Source organism: Abramis brama (genome assembly GCF_963993115.1).
Source record: "Abramis brama genome assembly, chromosome: 2".
Classification (NCBI taxonomy): Eukaryota; Metazoa; Chordata; class Actinopteri; order Cypriniformes; family Leuciscidae; genus Abramis; species Abramis brama.
The window spans coordinates 45519135-45545045 of NC_139964.1; the positions used below are offsets into that span (position 1 = coordinate 45519135).

Below are 25911 nucleotides of genomic sequence, written 5' to 3' on the forward strand. Positions count from 1 at the left end.
TCTCCTGGAAAGTGCTCATGTAATCATACATTTCATAACATTCACTTTGGCTCTTTACAGTACAGTATTATTCTTCTGTAAGACTGCTTTTTCAGCAGCCTTGGTCCGAGAAGTATTTTTCCCATAAGGATTTTTAGAAAGTCTTTGTTACAAGAGTTACAAGTCATGAAGCAAACCAACCAGCTATGAGGTGAATAACAACATTATAAACTTTGATTTGAAGCAAAAAAGTATTTGAAAAACGGACAAAAAGACAAAGGTACAAGACTGTAATTAACAGCTTTAATGAGGGAAAGAACTGTAATCTCAGCATTGCACATGATTTATAATCAAATAAAAAACAATGGATACATTTAAAACTATTGATTTAAAGATGTTGATTATGTATTTAGAAAATACATATTTTATGTTTATTGCAAACTGCCCTATATATAGTAGGCAAAAAAGGTATGTGAACAGAGTAGCATTTCTAAATTCAGTATTCATAAAACAGTGGTCGGATGACTTACTACTTTTTTACTTTTGGACATTTTACTATCCCATGAGGTAATGGGAGAGGATTTATGAATGGCAGTGAAGTGACACAACTAGCGCTGGTCAAATGACAACAAATATTTTTTTAGCATAGCAATATTAGCAATATTCTTAAGCAAACCATCAATTATCAACCTCCGAGCTAACAGTAGGTCTGTCTTTAAAGTTATCGAAGTTTCGAAGTTATCATAAAAAAATCAATTCCCCTATAATAAGACTTTTGCACTTTATAAATAAATTGCAGAAATACTGACCCAATTACAGTCAAGTCACCTTCATTTATACATGTATAGCGCTTTTAACAATATAGATTATTTAAAAGCAGGCCAAGGCCAAAAAGCAGCTCCTAAAACAAAGCCCATGGCCTTGTTCAACAGAGAAGTCTATTCAATGAATTTACTAGGTAAAGTTATATAACAGAAGCCCTGAGGACCAAGCTATTAATATACTCTGCCCAGACAGCTATTAACAGATTCTGTGGTATGCCTGAATTTGCACTTTATTTAAGCAGCCACCTTTGGCATTTCTTGTCTTCACCAGGACATGAATACTTTTTTAACCTCCAATATAACATGATATATAACTTATTGGCTAGAAAGATCTAATAGGTACCACAAAGCTGTTTTCATTTTTGATTAAGATCTTGGAGAGAATGGATGAGAGTGAGGGAGACTTGCAGACCTTTTATTAATCTATCTGCTTGTGATGTCACTGTGACATGAAATGAACACAAATAATCTTCTGTAGCCCCTCGCTTCCAAGTCCAACCAATGGCATTCCCAAGAGATTAATACAGTATTAAGTGTAAATGACTTAACACCAATCCACTTACAAGGACACATGCTAAAATCCTGATGTTAAGTGTGCCAAACACTGTTCTACAGTAGAGAAAATCACCAACCAATGAGATCAAGGAAGTTGTGGCCATTTTAACTGTCCTCTTTAATCACATGCAATATGCAGTTAAAACCGTCAAAATTGGCTGAGAGTTTAGAGGGTAATGATGATAATAAATGATGGTGTGGATTAACAAAAGCTGATTGGGATTATTCATTGTCAGATAGAAGCAAAGTGAAATGGTAAGCTCCATTTAAAATAGTTTCACTTTGGATTTTCCCTTGGCCTCCTCCACTGATATCTATTATATATATATTTTTTTACTTCTAAAACTTTTTTAAACCTGAGACTGAGACTTGCTTTATAAACATTGATATGGAATCTGTGTCACCATGCCATTGTAATTAGGTTGCAGAGGAAAACACTAATCCATGGTGCAGGAGGCACGCTTCAGAAATCCCTACCAGAACAGATCATGGTCACGAGCTAATTGGATGGTCAGTGTACTAAGGGTGGAGACTGCATATTTAAACATTAAAATGTTAGCGTTATAACTGAACTTTATCTATTTTCAGATCTTGCATATGGGGAAATGACAATAAAGACTGAACACAAAAAAATCCTGATAACAAATTTTTTTATTACAACAGTTTCAATGTTCCATTATCGATAAATGGTTTGTGGCAATATAACATGGTTGCTGAGTTTTGTTCTTTTTACAAAACCCAAGAAAGAAATTTGATCTACAGCTGAAAGCATTCACATTGAATTTACATTTTGAACAATGATAACCGCCATACAATAAGACAACCAAGACAGGGTGCAAAACAAAGCAACCCCAAAACCACATCGATAAAAAGGGCACAATCAATTCAAATACAACACCCGGTCCTTAGAAGTGTTTTCACATCTAGACTGAATTTGCTTTTTTCTCCTCCTATTTCTTAGCAATAAAAAAGCATTTCACTGAAGCAGCACTAACAAAAAGGTGTTAATCATTACCAACATAAAAATCCAAGATTGTGCAGTTTATCCTATAATTTGAAATAAAAAATACAATGCCATAACTTTGTGAGCTGGTCACTTGTCAACAAAAAGCCACGCCTCATTTGGATGATGAATATTTGGGGATATCCACTAGGCCACGCCCCCCTGTCCTATGGCATAGTTGAAACCAATGCAAAATAGCCCACCATGGGCACCAGATGAATCCATGCCACATGCTCCTGTAAGTAGAGGCTTTCTCTTTTCTTCCCAACGCTGGAATGGACAAGGGAGGTGTTCCAGACGCATCTAGGTGTTGCTAGAGGGTCGGCTCATCCCATCCGAAACTGATGCAGCTTTAGAATTTTTTTAATTTTTTTTTTACATTTTGGTTACAAAGTTATACTGCTAAAAGAAGTGAATGAAAAGAAGGCAATGCAGGGAAGGGAGTGTGCACAGTGCATGATGGCAGCTTGTGTCTTCACGAGGCCGCCTGCTTCTCCTGTTCAATGGCTGTGGACAAAGAAGGAAGGGTCACATTTATATTCACCTCCTCTTTGCCAACATTTGCACTCAATTTGTGCTTCTAAATCTCATTTGATAACATTCTGTGTGAAGATTAACTAATTATAACCTAAGGACACAGATATAGACATTTCCAAGCACAGCTTACTATAGTTATGTAATGCCTTGATGTCAAAAAAAGGACAATTTTGTGTTGAAATTCTTACTTTCTTTAGATGGCAGTGGGTTTTTCTCCTGCGTCTCAGTCTTCTTCAGCTTGGTTTTGTCGAAGCTGGTGACCTCTTCCAGGTTTGGTTTGTCAGACATGATTGGTTGTATGCTTAAGGAACAAAAGAGAATTTTTTTTTTTTTTGTCTCGCTTTCTTGTCTGCAAAAGCACTCATTAGGAGAGAGCGAGGGTTGCTTCGCTAAAACACCGAGGCAATGAAGGTCTTGCAATCTATTGTTCATTTGGAGGCGATTTGCATCACATCCCGTTAATGTTCATGACAGTGCCACACAGCACTGAACAAAACCGCACCCTTTTTGAATGGCGTCTGAGACAGCAAAAATGAATATTTACATAACAATAGCAGTTCCCACGCTGAGATTACAAGAGAGGCGCAAATATGATGATTCAATACGACAGCGGACCGTTTTGCATATCTTTTCTTTTTCTACTTTTTTTCTACTTTTTTTTTTTTTTTTTTTGCGTCAGTAAAAATCTGACAGATTTTTGCTCATTCAGCTCGGTTTCTTTCGTGAGCATGGTCACACAGATCATTTCGACTGGATTTCACAGAACGTGATTGCATTCAGGAAAAAACACCGCCCTGTGCCGCTTTATCAGCCAGCACACATTGCTGCCGTTTCTTTTAACGCCCTGTTCACCAATCACACGTTATAACACATTACTGCCTTTGATACAAGGGAGCAAATGTGCCAACTGACACGAGACATTCTTATTAATGCATTTGCCTCACAAAGAGGCTTAACAAAGGAAAATAGGTTAACCGCCTTGATCGCCTAGTGTTAGGCTATCGACTTTAAATCAACATTTGCGTATTTGTTAATAGCTACTATTTAGAATGTTATAAAGATGCTTTGAACACAGCACGTCTTCAAATACAAAGACATATATGTTTTCAGAAATTATTTGAAAAAGGACAGATTTCACACGTCCAATAAACATACGCTACTCATATAACGGTTTGCGTTTTTACCAATAGTTAACATGGTGCCAATATAATTATTTTATATGCGTAACATTAGATCTAAAATACATACCTTGGTAGACGGGTTGGAGTTAGAAGTATTTAGCTGAATAACGTTGCAGTTACTGTGGCGCGCCAATGCGCAAGCATGAAATATATAGAGGGAGATATGCTAATCAAAAGCTGACGTCAGTTCTCAGTTCTAGTGGAGAACAGAACAGGGTTCAGGCCAGGTAGCTAATAGGAATGTAACATTATCCATCTAAATGGTTGGTTTTAATCGCAGATACTCACAAACTGTCTTTTTATGACAAAGAGATCAATACATCTTTGTATTATTTGTTTGTTTCTTTTATTTTATATTTAAGATTATTTTAGCAACGTGCTAAGACGCCACCTGGTGGACATGTTAGACTGTTACATTTCATTTTATGCAAGAACATACAATTTAATTGATTTTGCTCAAGAGTTTAGTTTGATTAGCTTACGTCTTTTTTTTCTTTCTTTTTTTTTAAAGGAAAGAAAAATAATGAAAAAAATATCTACAAATGATCAATTAAAACACATTTACTGTGAAATATATCCCATATGCAATATAAATTACGTCTCCCCCAACCCCCCACCGTTTGTACCTTGGCACAATCTTTTTAATTGTATACTTTCGCAATAATCTTTGGGGTACTTTTATGTGTTAGTGTAGGGGGCTTTTATTTTGGTAATGATCCGGAAGTGATCTTTAAACCTATTGGAGCAGTGCAAGTAGAGATAAATGAAATGCCGTTTGATATTAGAAGACAACAGTTAAGGGCAATATATTGGACAAATATTAAGAGTCAGGATGAAGTACATCCAACAAAGAATATACTAGGAATATGTTGGGAACAAGGAATGAATAAACAAAAGAGTTTTGGATGGGTTGCTGAAGGAGATATTAAGGAGATGGGGATAGGCAAATATAGATGTGTACCAAGAGTGGTGTACCCACATTATCCTTTATGGATTCTTCCTCAGCCAATAGTAGATTTAACTTTACTGAAGATAAGACAAAAAGACGGAAGTAGTGAGATGTAAGTAATGAGAACAAAGGAATATTTAGGGCTTAAGTACGGAAATAATATACAGATATACACAGATGCAAAAAAGGGGGGAGAGTAGGAGTGGCAGTCAATGTTCCAAAGTTACAGATAAAGAAAAAAGCTAGAATAAGCGATCAACTGTTATACAGGTGAACTGATGGCTATTCTGCTAGCAGTAGCCTACAACTAATTAAGGAAATAGAAATACAAAATGCGGTTATATGTTCAGATTCATTTTCAGCAATAGTCAGTATTGATAACCAAATGTAAGAATCAAGGCCAGACATAGTAATGGAAATCCTTCAAAATCTCTTTGAATTAAAACAAGGTATGATAGAAGTACAGTTTATGTGGGTTCCAGCCCATGTGGGAATAAAAGGGAATGAAGAAGCAGATAAATTAGCCAAGCAAGCACTAGATGACGAAATGGTAGAAATTGAATTACCACATAGTGTAAGAGAAATAAAATCAGTAATAAAAGAGAAAGTGATTAAAAAGTGGCAACAGTATTGGGATAATGAGACTAAAGGGAGCCATTTAATACAAAATAAATTGGGAAAAGGTAGAAAGAGTGGGGGAAATAGGAGGGACGAAAATATAATTACAAGATATGGGACATATAGGTTTGAATACAACATTACATCTAATATCTAAACATCCAACGGGAATGTGTGAGAAATGTGGACAGAGTGAAACTGTTGAACGTAATTATAAATTGTAAGGATTATGATGAAGAAAGATAAGTGCTAAGAGAAGAAATATGGAAGAATGAAGGAAAAGAGTTAACATTAAAGAATATATTAGACTCTAGATAATAGTACGGTAAAGGTGTTGTTTCAGTTTCTGAATAACACAGGATTAATTAAAAGAATGTAGGAGAAATGTATATATAAGAGAGGTAGAGGGTGCAGATAAGATGAAAATATACCGTGGGTAAAGGAAAGAATATCTGAAAAAAAACAAAAACAATAGTGAATTATTGGATGTTAAAGGGGTGGAAACTGGAGGAGCTGAACGCCAGTGGGTGTTTTTTTATATATAAATATATATAGACCCTTTTACTGTTTGTACACAACGATGACGTATGCGCGCGCATATTGGCAACGGAAGTATGGCGAGAATCAGCAGCGTGTCAAGCTCATAGACAGTATAGGCAGAGAATGTCTAATAGGAAGAGAATTGGCACTCTCTGCTTACTTCCGGGTTCTGGATTGGTTGCAGTAACACGTCTCTATCCATGCGGGGGCGCTCGCGAGCGAGTGCAGAATGAATGGAGGTCTATGGCGAAAAACCCACAAAATCCACTTTTCTCAGGATATAATTTTTTGTCTAGTAATTTGAATGTTGTATTCGAAAGGAGATGCAAAGAAATTACACATTGCTGGGTGTTAGATTTTTTAGAGTCACTTATTTGGTTTAAAAAGTCTTTTAAAATGTCAATGACGTCAGAATGCTGACGTCATTAGCAGAATGCTAGCGTGTTATGGGCAACAACAACTCAACCTGTAAGAAATCGAAAAGAAATAAGTACTCGTTCATTCAACTTTCGACCTATAACCCATGTTGAACTTGCAAAACCTACAATAAAATCTGAGATTTCTCAACGGCAATCGGGTGAAAGAGACACATTTAGCCGTCTAGCCCCATTGACTCCCATTCAGTCTGCACTCGCTCGCGATCACCTCCAGTGGAATTCTAATGGAACTGCAACCAAAATCAATACAATGGGGCTGAATAGGGAGTGCCAAGGCTCTCCGTAGACGGGCTCTCCGCGAGCGGATTAAACAACAGACGCGAGCATTTTTTATTATGTCCTCGCTCCAATCAACACGTTTAATCGCCTGCAGCCACTATTCTGAAACGGCCGTGATCCTGTCGGAATCCTATAAAACTTAAGCCCCTTGGTGGAATATCGATTAATGCAACCGTAAACGCAACAACCAGACATTTTGATGCTGGGAAACCGTTTTGATAAACTTTCGGAGGTGCCAACACGTTAGAGCCAGTGGGGAAAAACACCACTTCCGTTGCCAAAATGCGCGCGCAACTATTTGATCACGTGGGCTGTAAAAGGGTAGTCTATGGTCTATATCAGAGCCCGTCTACGGAGAGCCTTGCCACTTCCTATTAACCCCATTGTATCGATCTTGGTTGCAGTTCCATTAGAATTCCACTGGAGGTGATCGCGGGCGAGTGCAGACTGAATGGGAGTCTATGGGGCTATACAGCTAAATGTGTCTCTTTCACCCGATTGCCGTTGAGAAATCTCAGATTTTATTGTAGGTTTTGCAAGTTCAACATGTGTTATAGGTCGAAAGTTGAATGAACGAGTACTTATTTCTTTTCGATTTCTTACAGGTTGAGTTGTTGTTGCCCATAACACACTAGCATTCTGCTAATGACGTCAGCATTCTGACGTCATTGACATTTTAAAAGACTTTTTAAACCAAATAAGTGACTCTAAAAAATCTAACACCCAGCAATGTGTAATTTCTTTGCATCTCCTTTCGAATACAACATTCAAATTACTAGACAAAAAATTATATCCTGAGAAAAGTGGATTTTGAGGGTTTTTCGCCATAGACCTCCATTCATTCTGCACTCGCCTGCGAGCGCCCCCGCATGGACAGAGACGTGTTACTGCAGCCAGTCCAGAAACCGGAAGTAAGCAGAGAGTGCCAATTCTCTTCCTATTAGACATTCTTGTAGGCTAGTGGGGATGGTTAGAAAGTGTTAAGAGGAATAGGAAAATGTTTCTGAACCAAGCTACCTGATGATGGCAGTAATGCACTGTTTAGTGCGGTTGCCAATAAAAGACAGAAGAAGAAGAAGACGAAGAAGAAGTGATCTTGAACACATGTGCGTTCATGTATTTAGAGGTTCTCACGTGTAGAATGATGGGTTTTTGATGCTTAATGGTTCATCCATAACGTAATATCTAAAAAAACATGAAGTTTGCATACAAGGTATGACAGACGCTATTTTATTCTTGATGTTCTTCTTGTGAATAATTGTATTACTTTTCCTTATTTTTTTTTATATTCTTGCCTGCCGGTTTACGATTGTTGATAAATATTTCATAATATAAATAAATAAAAGCGACAATTAATTGTTTTTATTATGTGCATGCCTGAAAGAGAACGTTTGGACTGAACTTGTTTGCATTTCCTTCTAGTTTTCCAACTTATTAGGGGCATTTTATCGCCACGGGAACCTGTCTTTCTCTAAAGATGGGAATTCTGTCATCAGTCCTGTCGGGAACCGCATCTCCGTTTTTGATATGAAAAAGTGAGTATTTCTATTTCATAACGTTGAAACAAACTGATTTCATAGCCCAGTCTAAGTGAGTTGAAAACACTCTCATTTACAAGCAAAAGTTATGCTGATTTCAGCTGAGGAATGTTATTTTTCGTATTTCTTCAGTAACCGATCAGAAACCTTACCAGTGTCCACCACAAAGAACATCACCTGTTTTGGAGTCTCTCCAGATGGGAATCTTGCCATACTTGTAGATGAAGGTATTGGAAAGTCCACCATTCTCCATGCGTATTTTTTTCTGTCATGTCATGAACATGACTGTGTTCAAAACTTGTTCAAAAAAGTCCTTTTTGAAAATAATCCAAAATCAAATTTGATCCTGAGAAATGAGAGTAAAGGTTATGAAACAAAGAAATTGTTTAACATAAAATGCTAATAAAATGTAATATTGATGATGCTGCACCTATTCTGTGTCAATAATCAAGTTAGCAAAATTTTGACATTGACCATGTTATCTCCCAGATTTCCTTGCTTCCAAAGAAGCACAAGGTCTTCGTAACATTTTCAGATCATGCTGAATAACATGGATCATCAGGTTTTAACACAAACTTGTGGCGTTCATGCCGGCTCAAGTATATGCTACTTAAAGGTAGGGGTGGGAATCACCAGAGGCACCACGATACGATACGATATTATTGCGATTTTAAACATATTGCGATATTCTGCAATATATTGCAATTTATTACCTTTTTCCAACTTCTTTTAGTACACCACCACCAATACCACACTACAAAAATAATCGTGTAAACCCCGAGATTATTACTTGTGACAATAAAACAAAATATATGGATATGAGAATGTGTATACAACATAACTAAATTAACGATCTCTTACATATTTTCTAATTTCACTAAACATTTCATTAAGTTTCATGAACATTTTTATTAAACATGGACCATTATGTTCATTAAAAATACTTTTTATGCTATTGAATGCTCATTTTTTAAATGTAAGCAACTAATTTAGACGTGCAAACTGGGTGCCGGTGTGGTGAGAAGTTCGAGCTCGGCCAGATTCGGCTCGAAGTCGTTCATCTTCGGATGCGGCGCCGCGCGCGCGTTGTTACAAAATCTGCCGTGCACACCACCAGGCGAAATGGGCCCTTGCGCACCCAACGCGCGCGACCGCCCACACCGCGATGACGTAATTTTTGCCGTGCGCACCTTCGCGCTCGTGCGGACGTGTCGAGTATAAACCAGGCATATTAGAGTGCTCCTTTGTGCTGTGACGATGTCTCCAGCCGTCGAGAAGACTTGATTTCTCTTATGCTGCCATGTTTATTTGATCTACGTCCTCCTGCATGCTGACAGTCAACCCAACAGTCACCCCGCTGACCTCACCAGAAAACAAACAGCACCATCTAGTGGACTGAATGAGCAATTGATTTTTAGCATTCTACTACCAAAGTTAAATTCTCATGTGTAATTTAAATAATAAAAGTTCGATACTTGGCGCCCGTGTATCGATACAGTATTGCCACAGAAAATATCGCGATACTATGCTGTATCGATTTTTTCCCCCACCCCTACTTAAAGGGTTAGTTCATCAAAAAATGAAAATTGTCATTAATTCCTCACCCTCATGTCGTTCCAAACCCGTAAAATCTTCGTTCATCTTCGGAACACAAATGAAGATATTTTTGATGAAATTTGAGAGCTTTGACAGCAATGTCATTGCAACTTTCAAGTCAAGTCACCTTTATTTATATAGTGCTTTTTACAATACTGATTGTATCAAAGCAGCTTCACAGTGATAACATGAAAATAATACAACAAAGTTTGTTTTTTAGAAGAAAGTTGCGTCATCGTCCACCTTAAGTAAGGCAGATCAATAATATTGTTGAATATTAAATGTCCCCAACTAACCAAGCCAAAAGCCAAGGCAACAGTGGCAAGGAACCAAAACTCCATCAAGGTGACAGAATGGAGAAAAAACCTTGGGAGAACCCAGGCTCAGTCAGGGGGCCAGTTCTCCTCTGACCAACGAGCGAACAGTGTATGATGATCCAGGCAGCATTACAGGTCAGAAGTCAGATTGGATCGGAACATTCAGAATATTATCCAGTTCCATCTGGTTGAAGATCGGGAGTCATCACGCCGGTATGGAGACGAGTTTGTTGAGGATCATTGCCGATGGCTGTCGTGTCGATGAGGCCTTCACAGGGCTGATGAGGCTGGTACTTCAGGGATGCGTTGTGGATGGGCCCAGGCGCAGGTCCACCATCTGATCTGGATACGGCCTGGATCCGGCTGACTTCAGTAAACCTCGGAATAAACAGAAAGACTAACATTAGCATAGATGCCATTCTTCTTATGATGTAACGAGTACAACAGGTGTTATAGGAAGTGTCCCTGATTCCGGCTGACCTAATCTATGTAGCCTAATAATCATTTAACTGATTTGCATAATAGAAATGTATAATGTTCTATATGAATGCCAGGTAAAAGAGATGTGTTTTTAGTCTAGATTTACACTGACAGAGTGTGTCTGCCTCCCGGACAATGTTAGGAAGACTGTTCCAAAGTTTAGGTGCTAAATAGAAGGATCTACCGCCTGCAGCTGATTTCGATATTCTAGGTATTATCAACTGGCCAGAATTTTGAGATCCCAGTAGACGTGAACGACTATAATGCATTATGAGCTCGCTCAAGTACTGCGGAGCTAAACCATTTAGTGCTTTGTAAGTAATCAGCAATTTTTAAAAATGTATACGATGTTTAATAGGGAGCCAATGCAGTGTTGACAGAACGGGGCTGATATGGTTATACTTTCTGGTTCTAGTGAGAACTCTAGCTGCTGCATTTTGGACCAACTGGACTTTATTATGCGTGCAGGGCAACCACCCAGTAGAGCATTACAATAATCTAGCCATGAGGTCATGAACGCATGAACCGTTCCGAATTTTTCATTGAAAGCATATGTCGTCATTTAGATATATTTTTAAGATGGAAGAATGCGATTTTACAGATGCTAGAAACGTGGCTTTCAAATGAAAGATTGGTATCAGAGAGCACACCCAGGTTCCTAACCACTGACGAAGACTTGACAGAGCAGCCATTCAAGTCCCAGAAAGGTAGTTAAAACATTGTTAAAATAGTCCACGTAATTGCAGTGGTTCAACCTTAATATTATGAAGCGACGAGAATACTTTTTGTGTGCAAAACCCCCCCAAAATAACGACATTATTCAACAATCTCTTCTCTTCCACATCATTCTCCTATGCTGTTGACGTAGTGTAAACAGTGCAGCGCTTCTGGGTTCTACGTTAGAACGTCGGCTCACTATTGGCCGACGCTGGTCATGTGTGTGTTGCTGACGGAGGAGCTGGCCAATAATAAGCCGACGTTCTGACGTAGAACCCAGAAACGCTGCACTGTTTACACTACGTCAACAGCATAGGAGAATGATGTGGAAGAGAAGAGATTGTTGAATAAAGTCATTATTTTAGTGTTTTTTTTTGTGCACAAAAAGTTGATCATCTGTAGTCACATGGACTATTTTAACTATATCTTTACCATCTTTCTGGACCTTGAAAGTTGCAATGACGTTGCTGTCAATGGAGGGACAGAAAGCTTTCAGATTTCATCAAATCTTCATTTGTGTTCCGAAGACGAACCAAGGTCTTACGGGTTTGAAACGTCATGAGGGTGAGTAATTACTGACATAATTTTCATTTTAGGGTGAACTAACCCTTTCAAGAAAAAGGGAGGTGTACCAAATACTAAGAAATAATGAAATGATTTCTAATATTTAGCTTTGGAACCATAGAACAAGCGTACTTTTGGACTCCAATGTCTAAGTTGGAAAAATGTGGCATTACAGTTTGTTGGTTATTTTTTATGCTAAGAAAGTTTTGAGTTTAACACCGTTTGATGAATGTGTTTCAGATGGAGCAGCCATACTGGTCAGTTTGGTCACTCGGGCAGTACTTTACCATCATCACTTCCATAATCCTGTTCACAGTGTGTCCTTCTCCCCTGATGGAAGGTCAGCTATTACACACCTGCACACAGTGCTTTTTATCTACACAATATGACTTTATGCATGAGTAGCTCTTATTTCATGTTCCTTGAATTTTTTTTAGGAAATTTGTAATAACAAAGAAAAATGTGGCTCTAATGTATGATGCGCCTGGAAAAAACAGAGAGTTTAATGCATTTGCATTAGAAAAGAGTTATTATGGACCATTTGATGAGACGACTTGTATCGACTGGACGGATGATTCCAAGTGCGTATAATATTTTTTTCTATATTCTTTCCTTTGATGTATGAATGCCGCCTCACAGCAGTCATTTTGTTATAGTGCGATTTATACTTTTTCTTTTATTTCAGTGCGATATCAAATATAAATCACATGTTTTGTGTTTGTCCATTTTTACATACTGGTTTCCCACGGTATTTAGTAATGTGTTTAGTAATATAACACACTGCAAACAATTCTTGGACTGTATTTTACCACTATGTAACCAGTTACACTCTCACTCTCCTTCTCTGATAACTAGGTGCTTTGCTGTTGGTAGCAAGGACATGACCACTTGGATCTTTGGAGCAGAAAGATGGGCGAATCTCATCTACTACTCGCTTGGGGGTCATAAGGACATCATAGTGGGCTGTTTCTTTGAGAAGGACAGCTTGGATGTAAGTTTGTAAAAAGTGTCTGCTGCATTTGTGTAGCACATGGGTAAATCAACTAGCAGCCCTTTCTTTACGATTTTATCGGGTCAAGAGTATTTTGCAACGTATTGTTGTATATTAAACATGAATTCAATTCATTGCATTTTTTTCTTGCAGTTCTGCAACATTGCAGTACTACAAAACTAGACTCTTCCCAATCAGAACCTACCAGTTGGTTTGGGAAGTGGTTCCATTTTAACCAAATTTTTGTTTTAAACATTTCTCTTTTCAGAAAATGTCATGTAATGTCAGTGTCTTTCAAAGTAATACTTTTTAATTTTTTAAGCTACACATCATAACCACCCTCAATTGACCTGACCCACACAAGAAACCCTGGTGTACACTGTAAAAAATATTTTTTTGGAAAGTTGGAAACAGGAAAGCGTGTTTTACAAGAAAATACTATTTCAGTTATTCAACTACAAAGTTTCACATTTAATTAGATGATGGTGACTTGGTGTTTCTTTGTAATTATTTGTGAAATTTAACTAACAATTAAGTGAAAATAGTTTCTGCACCACATTTTTCAGTGTAGTATATCTTGTTCAGTTAATCAGCTCATTTGCTAACTCTTTTAATAGGACTTGATCTGTCTCAATATGGAATTGCATGTGAGAGGATTTCTCTTTCATTATCTATAATATTCAAAACTTCAGTTTATAACAAACCTAGTCTTTGAAAGCTTTCGTGTAGTGTTATGAGTGACTGAGTTTGAAAGGAACACTGAAATTACTTTGTTTTAGCTGTGCTCTAATGACATACCTGTGCTTAAATGTGGCACCTTTAAGCTGCTTTTCACTTGTTTTTACAGATGTACACAGTGAGCCAGGAGGGCACTTTGTGTGTATGGGAAAGTGACACTGAGCTCGAGGGCTTACGGAAGGGACCAAAATACTCTGAGAGAAAGAAGATGCAGGAGGAGAAAAAATGCAGAGATGAAGTAGGAGAGGAAAAAGATGATGATGATGATGATATTGTGGAAATTGTAGGCGAGGATGATGTGATTAAAGGAAGCGCAGAAACACCCAAAGAGGTGGAAGGCATCAAAAACGTTCACTATTCACTGAGGAGCAAGTGAGTTTGTCAGTTTTTCTCTCCCAAACTATCCTTATCTCTTCAATCTTTTGGTCAGTTCTTAAGGCCTGTTCACACCAAGACGAATGTTATGCAAAAATAAGGTGCAAAAATCATTTTAATTTGAGTGAACGGCAGTTAATGCACCTTTTAAAACTAAAACAAACGATTTGCATGATTTTTTACAAAGAGGTGTTTTAATCACAATTGCCAACTACTTGCAATGTAAAGTAGTTAAAGCCTGCTCAAAAAGTTGCTTAATGTTGCTAGATGACGTTATATGTTAATTAGTATATGTGATTCGTATTTGTATTCTGCAATATTTTGAACAATGAACACACAAAGGCAATTATGACCAAACATAAGAATTTATAAAAAGGGGGGAAAAATGAACTGGTGTATTTTAGCATCTTGATGAGCATAACAAACCGCTTTCCTTGTGTACCGCTGTTTCTGTGCTTCCGTAAGCACCACTACTGTCAAAGAGTATTTGAACAGACAAATTACATGCGAAAACTGGGCTGGATTTTCATGTTGAACATTTGTGTTGGTCTGAACAGACCTTTAAACTGTAGAGCATGGAAAAAGCTCTCATGTGTGTATAATAACATGCAAAGATGTGTTTCTAATATTGCATTTAAACAGACACTATTTTAACAAGGAAGGGGATTTCAACAATTTGACAGCGGCTGCTTTCCACAAGAAAACACACATTCTTGTGACCGGCTTCGCATCTGGAGCTTTCCACCTGCATGAGATGCCAGAATTTGACCTCATTCACTCACTCAGGTTTGCCATATTTCAAGTGAATATTTGTCAAATTATATTTCCAGTTGGGATGATGCAATTGCGGTTGAGCTCTCGATTTGAATTGTATTTTGGGCATATTTCAGTTATGATGCCCTTTTTACTTAGATTTAGAAAAACAATGATATTTCAGCTAATGTTGTAAATTATTCAGGGAACCTTCTAACTTGGTATGTTACAAGAATATTGTAACAGAGCCCAAACTGTGCAGTTAATATGCTGTTTATTTAACAACAAAATAATCAGCACAAACAAAAAAACTTCTGTGTGAATTACGATTGAAGTAAATCTTACATGGTATGTGTCGCAGCTTTTTTTGAAGAGTTACGTTTTTTTTTTTTTTTTGTGGTTCTTTAAAAAGACAATTTCATAAGAGCCATTTTTTGTGAATCGGACTTAACTGTTCACATAATGTTATTGTGTGGAGCCTTACGAGGACATCTTAATAGAAAGCTGTATTTCGTTTAAAGTAAAAGATCTTGAGGTTTTAAGAATCTTTATATAAAAATTGCCTAAATGAAGGTCTCTGCATTTTAACCCAGCTTCAACCTCCAGTGTGTCTTGGATTTCGATTTTCATCTATCTTCAGTCTCAACCACTATTGTTTGTGACTACTTTGCTGTTATTTTATTCCATGCCGTTTATTGAATTGTTTATTGAATTCACATCTAGTATTTCAGATCAGAGGATTTCTGCCATTGCTATGAACCCCACTGGCGACTGGATTGGCTTTGGTTGTTCAGGTATTATTCTTACAACCAGGTATTTTTCTTAAGAGCACAACAGTGTGCTATCCTTTGCTATAATTTCTTGCGTCTGTTCTATGTTAAAGGTCTGGGCCAGCTGCTGGTTTGGGAATGGCAGAGTGAGTCCTATGTTTTCAAACAGCAAGGACACTTCAACAACATGAACTCTTTGGCTTATTCACCTGATGGTCAGTATCTTGTTACTGGAGGGGATGATGGGAAGGTGAGTCTTCTAATGCTAGGTTTTTATTGAGAGTATAAATAAGTGAGAGATTAAGTTAAATGCTACTTTCCAGGTAAAAGTGTGGAACACCAGCAGTGGCCTCTGTTTTGTGACGTTCACTGAACACTCCAGCAGTGTCACCAATGTTGCCTTCACTTCCAGTGGCTTTGTGGTGGTCAGCGCCTCACTAGATGGCACTGTCAGAGCATTTGACCTGCACAGGTATCATGTTGTTCATTTTGTGAAATGTATCATGTCTCCTGTAATCACTCAGTGTTTCAACTGCAGAAAGAAGTCAATAAACAGCTTATAAATTATGTCACATAACATTACATTTACCTCAGGAAAGCCATTAAATGACCATAGCTCCTAGGGGTGTGTGATATCACGATTTTTGATCGTGGACAATTAAAATGTCTCCGATCTGCTTTTGAAGAAATATCGTAGTATCATGCTACAGTGCATTCTGTCAGTTGCAGTTCTGGCGCTTCCGTCTCAACATATGCTCAACTGTACGTGACATACATTCACATCACATGTTAATGCAGAGGTACGGGACACTGCAATTCACAAAAGTTCATTATTTGCATGTGCTTTAAAGCCTTGCTGGTTAAACATTTAATTTGCGTGCTGATGCGCTGTTCTAACATGCGCTTTTCTGACCGCATAAACCCGAATTGCACAGGCACTAAAAGCCTGTCAAACAGTGCCTGGTTACTGGACTGTTATCTTTCGAGTCTTAATTGCGCTAATATTGTCAAATACACACAAGGTTTACATAAACCGAGTTGGTTATGTCTAAAGTGAAAGCAAACATTTGAGAGAAAATCTAGTGTGTGTATATTAGAGGCATCGCGTGCCGGTCTTAAAGTGACAATTACCTAATAGTAAACATCCTGCCGCTTGTCCTTAAAGGGTTAGTTCACCCAAAAATGAATTCTGTCAGTAATTACTCACCCTGATGTTGTTCAAACCCTGTAAGACTTTCGTTCATATTCGGAACACAAATTAAGATATTTTTGATGAAATCTGAGAGCTGTCTCACTCCTTCATAGACTACTTGGTAATTGCCTCTGCCGGCCCAGAAAGACCTCTGTCCTTCTAGGGGGGTTTGGGGGCATGCCCCCCCCTCCCCCTGTAAGAAAATTATGTGCATTTTAATGTTAAATTCATCAATCTGGTGCACTTTGAGAGTTCAAAATTAAAAGCTTCAACCCATATTCAGTGTGCAAATTAAACAAAGAAAAATTGAAACCTCTTTTAGTTACAGTGTCTATTTACATTACACTACATAATAATAGTTAAAATAAAGGAAACTCGTAATTAGTTTTGTACCAATTTCTATACTTGAAAGAGATAAGCACATGATATTTTATTTTGACGCAAACTGCATCAAGCTTTTATTTTGGCGGAAAACATGGTTTACAAACGCCTCATTAAATTTCTAGTGAATTGCGGTAATCGTCAACTATGCAGATGTGGAAATAATCTGTAACTGGGTTATGGGTTCCTACACTCATGACATGGCCTAAGTGTTTTGAAAGTAGTTCTGCTTACCGCAGGCTCTACACTTTCTCATCTCTCTCCTGATCCTCCTCACTATCATCATCTGCCACAGGAGCTGATGAAGGTCAGAAAACATATATTTTGACAGTTTATAGTGTCTGCTTTAAGGGCCTGTTTCTATTTTTTCACACTATTTCCTCCACCTCGCTGACTATTTTGACAGATACACACTGACACTGCTGCACGCTCGCTCACTCGTTTAAAGTTGTGATTGGGCCAGCCCAGTGTCAATCAAGAAAAGAACCAATGGGCCGCTGATCTACGTGTTTCATGGGCTGGTCTGTCAGAAAAAAACTAACGCTGACTTTTTTTGACCAATGCATTACACCGGCACAAACCCAGCGCCGCCAATTAAGCAAAACAAAACAAAACGAATGGGCCGCCGATGTACACATTTTATGGGCCGTAAAAAAAAAAAAAAAAAATAATAATACAAATTATGAGTATGAGATGTATTGGCCCAAAAAGCACGTCGTGCTCTCGTGCTTAACCCTTTAAAGGGATAGTTCACCCAAAATATGAAAATTGTCATTACTCACTCTAATGTTGTTCCAAACCTGTATTAATTTCTTTCTTGTGCTGAACACAAAAGAAGATATTTTAAAGAATGTGTGTAACCAAACGGCTGCTTGTCCCTATTGACTTCCAAAGTAGGAAAAAATATACTATGGAAGTCAGTGGTGACCAGCAACTGTTTGGTTACACATTCTTCAAAATAACTTTTATTTTCAACTAAAGAGAGAAACGTATTTGGGTTTTAAACAACTTGAGAGTAAATGATGACAATTTTCATTTTTGCAGGAACTATCCCTTTAATGTTAATAAAACAACACAACACAAAGAGAGAAGCATTGGCTTCTCATTGGCTTAATATGCACTATTGGATGTTCATTTTATTTTTAGTTAATCTTTTTAATTAATGGCATTTAAATTTTTATTTATTTATTTATTTATTTTTTATGGCAGACAATTTAAAATGTTTATTTCAACAATGAATTGGAGTAGAAAAGTTTATATATAAATGGTCTTCTGTAAAAAATGTTTTTATTTGAGTTTATTATTAAATAAATTTGAGTAATTAATTGATTATTAAACCAACTTTATTTTTGGGTTTTGGCTAAACAAAAATTTTCTGTAAAGGAATCATTATGGTGCATCACTGATAAACAAGTCCGTCTTTGTTATTAGTCCCATGTTCGAAATTGAGTTGAATCCATTGTGATTCAAAAGTAGACCAATCTTTAAGCATCTGAGATACTCTGACTTTGTGAAAACAAAAATAACTTGCAGATAGATACATGTGAAACTCCAAAAAATTGAATGTCATGCAAAAATTATAATTTTGATGATTATGGCTTACAGCTTATGAAAACCCCAAATTCAAAATCTCAGAAATGTAGAATATTACATGAAATCAATAAAATAAAAAAAAATACAGAAATGTTGGTCCTCTGAAAAGTATAGTCATGCATATGTATATAGTTATATATACTAAATATATTAGTTTCACCTTTGAATTTGAATTACTGAAATACACGAACTTTTGCACTATATTCTAATTTTTCGAGTTTCATCTGTAGATAGATCTATATTTCTGGGTACAGATAAAAAATAAACTCTGTGTGCTAAACTCTGTTCTCTCAGATACCGGAACTTCCGTACCATGACATCACCACGACCAGCCCAGTTCTCCTCTCTGGCAGTGGACAGTAGTGGGGAGTTGGTGTGTGCAGGTTCTCAGGACTCCTTTGAGATCTTCCTTTGGTCCATGCAGACTGGACGACTGCTAGAGGTGTAATATCCTTTTTTTTTTTCCATACAGTTGTCAGATTATATCAATAAACAGCTTTTTTTTTTCTTTAAATGGTGTAAAAATAGAAATGATAATGTAGTTATTGGTTAGCTAAACATTAGGTTTGAAATAAGGCCCTGATATACTCGCGGCAAAGTTATTTTTCGTTCTTCGCTTAGGGCAAAAAGAAGTTTGAAATATGTGAGCAGCAATATTCTGTTAGCGAACATCCGACGCCTCCCACACTGGTGAGAGCGGTGTTTAGATGAATATGTAAATATGTGCTGCACGCTTTCTTCTCTAACAAAATAAACACAACAAATTTGAGAAAACGGCAAGCATTTAAAAAAAAGCATAAGAATAGCATCAGATCATAACAACGTGGAAAGCTCTGCAATTCACGTGACGTTTATTTATATAGCACTGTATACTATAGATTGCTTACAATAGAAGGCACACTATGCAAGATTTGTATCTTAATTTAACAGCTTCGGCAGAGTCGACGAAGAAAGCGCGGTCGGAAGAGTCAAGGAAAAGAAAACGACGGCTCTGCGTGAGTGGTATTTACGACAGTAACGTTAAATACAAGTACTCCCACAGCGACTCTAGGGATCACTGTTTGAGAAAAACGGAAACTGCGTAGTGTGTCTTTTAAAATCAAGCATCTTTACCGTATTAAACATGAAAAACACAGTGTCAGTGTCTCATTTCATCAGAAGTACAACTTCAGTTTCTACTATAAAGCAGCTCTCCAGTGTGTTCATGTTTTCAAACATTCAACTGATTGAACAGGAGAAATTAATTATTGAATGAATGAATTATTACCTATTATGTAATTGCCACGGACCAATGGTAGTACAAAGGTGTTTAGCAGTCATAGCGAACTTTTCCGGCAAGCTGTTTCGAACTCCCAAAACGAACTCCATACAAAGTTCGGTTTGGACTGATTTTGTTGGAAATGACATTACTGAAATTTGTTGTTCGATTTCACTTGAAGTATATCGGGGCCTTAAGTTTTTTGGCCCAGTGGGTCCATAATTTTCCGTCTAGGCCAAGAATTCAGTCCTTTGTAACTCTCTATTGCTGGTGCAGGTGCTCAGTGGTCATGAGGGTCCGGTCAGCAACTTGTGCTTCAGCCCAGTCCAGTCTGTGCTTGCCAGTGTGTCATGGGACAAAACTGTCCGGCTGTGGGACATGCTAGACAGCTGGCAGACCAAAGAGACCCTGCGGCTCAACTCTGATGGCAAGTTCACAAAGTGACAGTTGATGTGAAACTATTCAGAGAGAAATAGAGCAGATGGATTGGAAAGAAAAGTTATTTTAAGATGTCTTGCACCTGTGCTCATTCAGGACTGGCTGTAACGTATCGTCCTGATGGTCAAGAGATGGCAGTGGCCTGTCTGGATGGTGAGATCACATTCTGGAACCCTCAGACTGGAGGACAGACTGGCTGTGTTGTTGGCCGCCATGACCTGCAGATGGGACGTAAAGAGACAGACAAGATCACTGCTAAACAGTCTGCCAAGGGAAAGTAAGTCAGACAGTAGCAGATGGGCTTGGAAATGATCTCCAAATTGCTATTCTTTTATTCAGTACTCTAGGGGTTTAAATCTTTGGTGATCTAAAGGGACGGTCATATTACACTTTTCGGTCTGACTTCCATTTATACGTATGTGAATGCAGGAGACAGAAAATTCCGCGGCGTTCCAAAATTCAAGCTTGGTGAACTCTCACCTGCAAATCTCCATGTGAAGACGTGTGACCAATAGAAGCCTGATATGTCACGGCTCGGCCTCTTTGCTTAAAAAACGCAAATTATAAATCTGCAGGATTACCGCAAAGTGGAGTAGATTGCATTATTTACATTTTGGATGTATTATATTCTGAACTGTTCTGAACTTTTTTTTTTATAAAGACGCAGCAGAGTGTGACATCATATTACGCCCGCTGCAGTGTCCATAGAAATTTTGCATGCTCAAAGTCTAGTGTGACCACGACTTTTGCCGCCCCCAAATTCTGTATAAAAATTGTGCATAAAATCCATACTACACACATAGAGAGTAGGGATGCACCGAAATTAAAATTATGGTCTGGAACCTGAATTCTGAATGCTCTTGGCCAAAAAGCAAAATGCTAAAAAAAAAAAAAAAAAAAAAAATTCTTATTTTAAATTAGCTTATTTTTGAATAATTGTATTAATATTGAGTTGAAGTCTATAATGAAATTCAATCATTTTAATGATACTGAATAAAAAAAAATACAAGCATATATAATAACTGTCTATTATGGATTTTTTTTTTAATTACCTTTCATGTAGTGTGTAACATTAGCCTAACGTCGTCATACTCTGATTCTAGTCCGAATATGAGTCTGATACTGCTCCATTGGGCTGTGATTAAGGGGCATGTTTCAACCGAACCAGGAAAGAAAATGCCTCTGCACTCAATTGGATAGACCTACAACCAATCAGAGCAACGGAGTAAATGACGTATGTTCTTCATTCATCTTTCCGATCGACAAATGCCTTGATTGCGGTTCTCTGTTCCTCTTTTAAAATGAATGCGCTGTCGATATCTTCTATAACAGACGCGATGGCAGAATCTACACGTTTCATAAACAAAGTTCGGGGAGAGCACGTTCAAATAATCAATCCAATCAACTTGTCATCAAACAATTATCATGTCTACCCTATCAGCATGAGAGGAAGCATATATATATTCACAGGGCCTGAATTTCATTTTTTAAACTGGGGGGGAATTCCCCCCTTACATGGGTCACATGGGGGGGATCTAAAGATTATTGGGGAGAATAACTTTTGATGTCTAATTTAATCATCTTCATTTATTAATATCTACAGATTTGTATGCATGAATTGTGCATTTCCATTTCTCAAAACAGTTAATAAAAAAATAAAATAAAAAATAAACTCTCCATGAGGACAAGGAAGTATCAGCAAAAGATTAATTGATTTATAGCCCTTGAATTACCTTTACTACTAAATATATTTATGGAGATGAAAATTAAGGCACCCTGTACAGCTATGATCAGCTGTTCGGCCAAGCATTCAATGTTGTTACGCTGTAAGCTGATCAGTTGGTTCGTTGCTGCCGCGCTCTATCACTCGCACACCATAAAGAGCAACATTTTTAAATGTTTCAATTTCGTGATTAAAATTACATAATTTGGAAGCGGATAATTTCTTCACAAACAGCTCATTATGACTCAAAATGTTAGAATGCTGCACCTACACTCGATAGTGTGAATAAGATCAGCGCAACGCAGACCACTGCATTGACAGCGTGAAACATATGATCTGTGAAGCTGTCCATAGCTTACGTTATGGCCCCGTAGAAGCAATTTTTGTAAAAATAGGCTAACGATTGCGGCATAACCACGCGACTCTCTGTCGCACAGTAGAGAGATTACCGTATGGACAGGAGAAGCTTGCGCGCAATCGGGGGGACGTGGGGGCAAAATGACAAAGTAATTAATCAGAATACCTAGCAAAAGTTTTTCCTGCTCCTAGCTCATGGACACCTACTCACGATCTCCGTCTCTGCAAGTTTCGGAAGGGAATGATTCAGATTTCTCTTGGCACAGCTACTAGAAGACAGAATAAAAAATATTTAAAATATTATTTATATTTATATAAAAAACTATTTCTTTATTTGTGAAAAATAATGTAATACGATTATTATAGAATCAAGAATTTGCCATCTAAAGTAAGTCTGTTTAATTTAGAGATTTTCAAATCATTGTTCTAATTTATTAAATATTAATTCAAATAAATCTGAAGTATATCGGCCGAAATAATATCTCTTTTAAGATGTCGGCATCGGCCATCCAAAAAACAATATCAGTCGACCTCTAAGAATAATGTAGGCAACATTTTACTGGTTGACATTTAAGACAATTTGGCATTATCAGGACCCACAAATATTCTCCCATTGTAATATTATACATTATTCAACATTATATATAATAGTTTAAAGCTTTTTTTTGATCATATTCAGTGAAATCGACACTATAATCCGACAGAACAACATAAATAAGGTGGTTTTAGAAAAAAACCCGAGCTTCTAACTCCACCTGGAGCGTGTTATTTGTTTTGCAAATAGTTTGACGATCGCTTTGTGACTCCCTGATTAACAACAGAATGAATTCTGAGGTGCCTAAATATTTCCACCCCAAATAAACTTGTTTTACCCTTCTGAACCTAGGTGTATGTAAAAACGGCATTAATCACTTATTTCCTCTAACTGATTTGTAGGTCCTTCACCTCCTTGTGCTACTCTGCGGATGGTGAATCGATCCTTGCAGGTGGACAGTCAAAGTTTGTGTGCATTTATAACATCAAGGAACAAATCCTGATGAAGAAGTTTGAGATCTCCTGTAATCTCTCTCTGGACGCTATGGAGGTACTTGCTTGTTTGTACTCACTGCAGATCTAGACATGATAACAAAACTGCTATTTGGATCATATTAAGAGGATTTCTTGAGTAAATTAGTTTATTAATTAGGGATGCACCGATACCACTTTTTCCAGAACGAGTCCAATACCGATACTTTCATTTTTGGTACTCGCCGATACTGATACCATATAACCGATACCTGTATTTTCACTGCATTTGTAATTGTTAAATATTGGTAGAGAAACCAAAAGAATATAAATCATATTAGTATTCAAATAAAATATATTGGCTTAATTTGTTCAAATAAATATTTCCTTCAGTTATTTTCATGCTTAATTAAGCCTGCTAAAATGTATTATGAACTTCTGTTACTTTCACTCTTCATTTTATTGCTCTATCATATTTTATCTTTCATTTAACAGTACAGCACATATTTAGAGCAGCTCCAGAAGGGCTCAGTGCTGAGGATTGGGTCAGTGCCAGTGGTACATGTTTAGACACCAGTGATTCCAATTTTGATACTACAACAAAAAACTACAGTAATCAATCAAATGTGAAAAAGCCTGCATAGCCTATTCATTACTAAATAAATGTAATTTTTAATTTTTGTATTTGTCCATTGTTTGATTAACATTAAAACACAGCAGCAGGTTTATAAGACTGCTGCCCCTTTAAGACCGAACGCACGAACCCTATTTGAATATACTGTCTATGTTCACTTGAATTCGCCAGTACAAGCAAGAGACGTGAAAGACAATTCAATTCAGTATTTGCGCTGAGACGCTGGTTTTTCGGGGCGCGCGCTTTGAAAATTCATGGAACTTCTTGACTTGCACACGTTCGTGACTCGATTAGTCGAGACTGTTTTCCAAGATGGATCCTGTCTGTAAACGCGTAATGTACTGTCTTTATAAAGTATCTTCTTATTAAACTGTCTGTACACTTACAAAGTTCTCAATGCTTCGGTTTGCATGTAGGGACGCTCATTATGCTACCGTGTTAGTGTGAGGCTATTTTGAGCCTTGTTAGTGGTATTAACTAGCGATTTACTTTTACTTACTCTGTGCCCCATTTACTAGCGTTATAAGCTACTCTGTTTTTAGAGATAAAACTCTTTCCATCCGATTTTCATGAAAACGCATCCCAGGGAACGATTGACTCGGTAACCATGTGTTAATTACCCTTAGGTTCATTTTTCACCGGAGTTGTCCTTTAATAATGTAGGGAATCGCTCGTTATACATAAATCAGGTAACAGTTCATGTTTTGACTTGCATATACGATTTAGTTTTAATCCAAATAGCACGTGCAGAGTGAACGATCATCTCTCTCTCTCTCTCTCTCTCTCTCTCTCTCTCTCTCTCTCTCTCGTCAGTTAACGTTAATAATAAGCTACAAGCTTCGTTTTACTTTCTTTGCCATTGACATCCGACTGAATTACAAACTTTCCACTGACGTCAGTGAAAAAGGGATGCGCTCGACCAGCTCGCGTGTCTGTGCCGCTGTGTGCTCAGCCCACTGCGCATTTTTCTCTTTATCAGCTTGCGCACCACAGCTATGTGTTGCTATATTTTGTGTAATATTCCACTAATAAGATACATTTACTTCATAGACAGCCTTCTTTTTTTATCCCCTTTATACTGTTTCTTTTTCTTGACACAAGTGTATAAACACTGTGTAGTATCGGTTGTTGGTATCGGAGCATTTTTACTGGTACATGACATGAGCTCAGTATAGTCTAATAATTAACTTATTAAAGTGGTCATAAAGTCCTCTTTTGACATAATAGGTCATTGTGTGATTAAAAACATACTGTAAGTTTTGGAATTCGGAAGGTTAGTTCCTTGTTAGTCCAAAAACGGCATTTATTAAACCAAGCTCTGAAAATGATTGTTTTCCACTTCTAGGTTTTATTACATAATAGATGAATACTAAGGATGCATTCAAAGGATTCCTAATTAGGGATGTGTGCAACGACTAATTTAATTACGTTTAAATGAAAATTGTGCGGCTAGTCTAACCCCACCCCAGGATACAGTCGATATGATCCATTTGAATTGGATTACTTAATCTATGAACAGTCAAATCCCATACTGAATGCCGCTAAAAATAGGTCAGATACATGTGATGTGCTTGCCTCGCATTATTACC

At 37.4% G+C, this 25911-nt stretch overlaps 2 protein-coding genes across 2 annotated transcripts in view; one reads left to right on the plus strand and one right to left on the minus strand.

The window, feature by feature from the left end:
- Positions 1 to 1991: 1991 nt before the first annotated feature.
- Positions 1992 to 4302, minus strand: LOC311074364 (thymosin beta-11). Its single transcript, XM_084100914.1, has 3 exons — positions 4147 to 4302; positions 3087 to 3199; positions 1992 to 2868 (listed from the first exon to the last, which is right to left on the minus strand). The coding sequence occupies exons 2-3, from the start codon at positions 3184 to 3186 to the stop codon at positions 2837 to 2839; spliced, it is 132 nt and encodes a 43-aa protein (XP_083957040.1). The 5' UTR covers positions 3187 to 3199; positions 4147 to 4302; the 3' UTR covers positions 1992 to 2836.
- A 3660-nt stretch (positions 4303 to 7962) lies between these two features.
- pwp2h (PWP2 small subunit processome component) overlaps positions 7963 to 25911 on the plus strand; it is a 29063-nt gene continuing 11114 nt past the window's right edge. The window contains exons 1-15 of the mRNA XM_084106840.1: positions 7963 to 8115; positions 8325 to 8437; positions 8573 to 8667; positions 12355 to 12454; positions 12552 to 12695; positions 12970 to 13105; positions 13953 to 14215; positions 14861 to 15004; positions 15695 to 15765; positions 15855 to 15991; positions 16065 to 16213; positions 19202 to 19349; positions 20442 to 20592; positions 20700 to 20880; positions 23620 to 23767. Of these exons, the coding sequence (XP_083962966.1) occupies positions 8098 to 8115; positions 8325 to 8437; positions 8573 to 8667; positions 12355 to 12454; positions 12552 to 12695; positions 12970 to 13105; positions 13953 to 14215; positions 14861 to 15004; positions 15695 to 15765; positions 15855 to 15991; positions 16065 to 16213; positions 19202 to 19349; positions 20442 to 20592; positions 20700 to 20880; positions 23620 to 23767 (1998 nt within the window). The 5' untranslated portion in view covers positions 7963 to 8097. The remainder of the gene's footprint in view (positions 8116 to 8324; positions 8438 to 8572; positions 8668 to 12354; positions 12455 to 12551; positions 12696 to 12969; positions 13106 to 13952; positions 14216 to 14860; positions 15005 to 15694; positions 15766 to 15854; positions 15992 to 16064; positions 16214 to 19201; positions 19350 to 20441; positions 20593 to 20699; positions 20881 to 23619; positions 23768 to 25911) is intronic.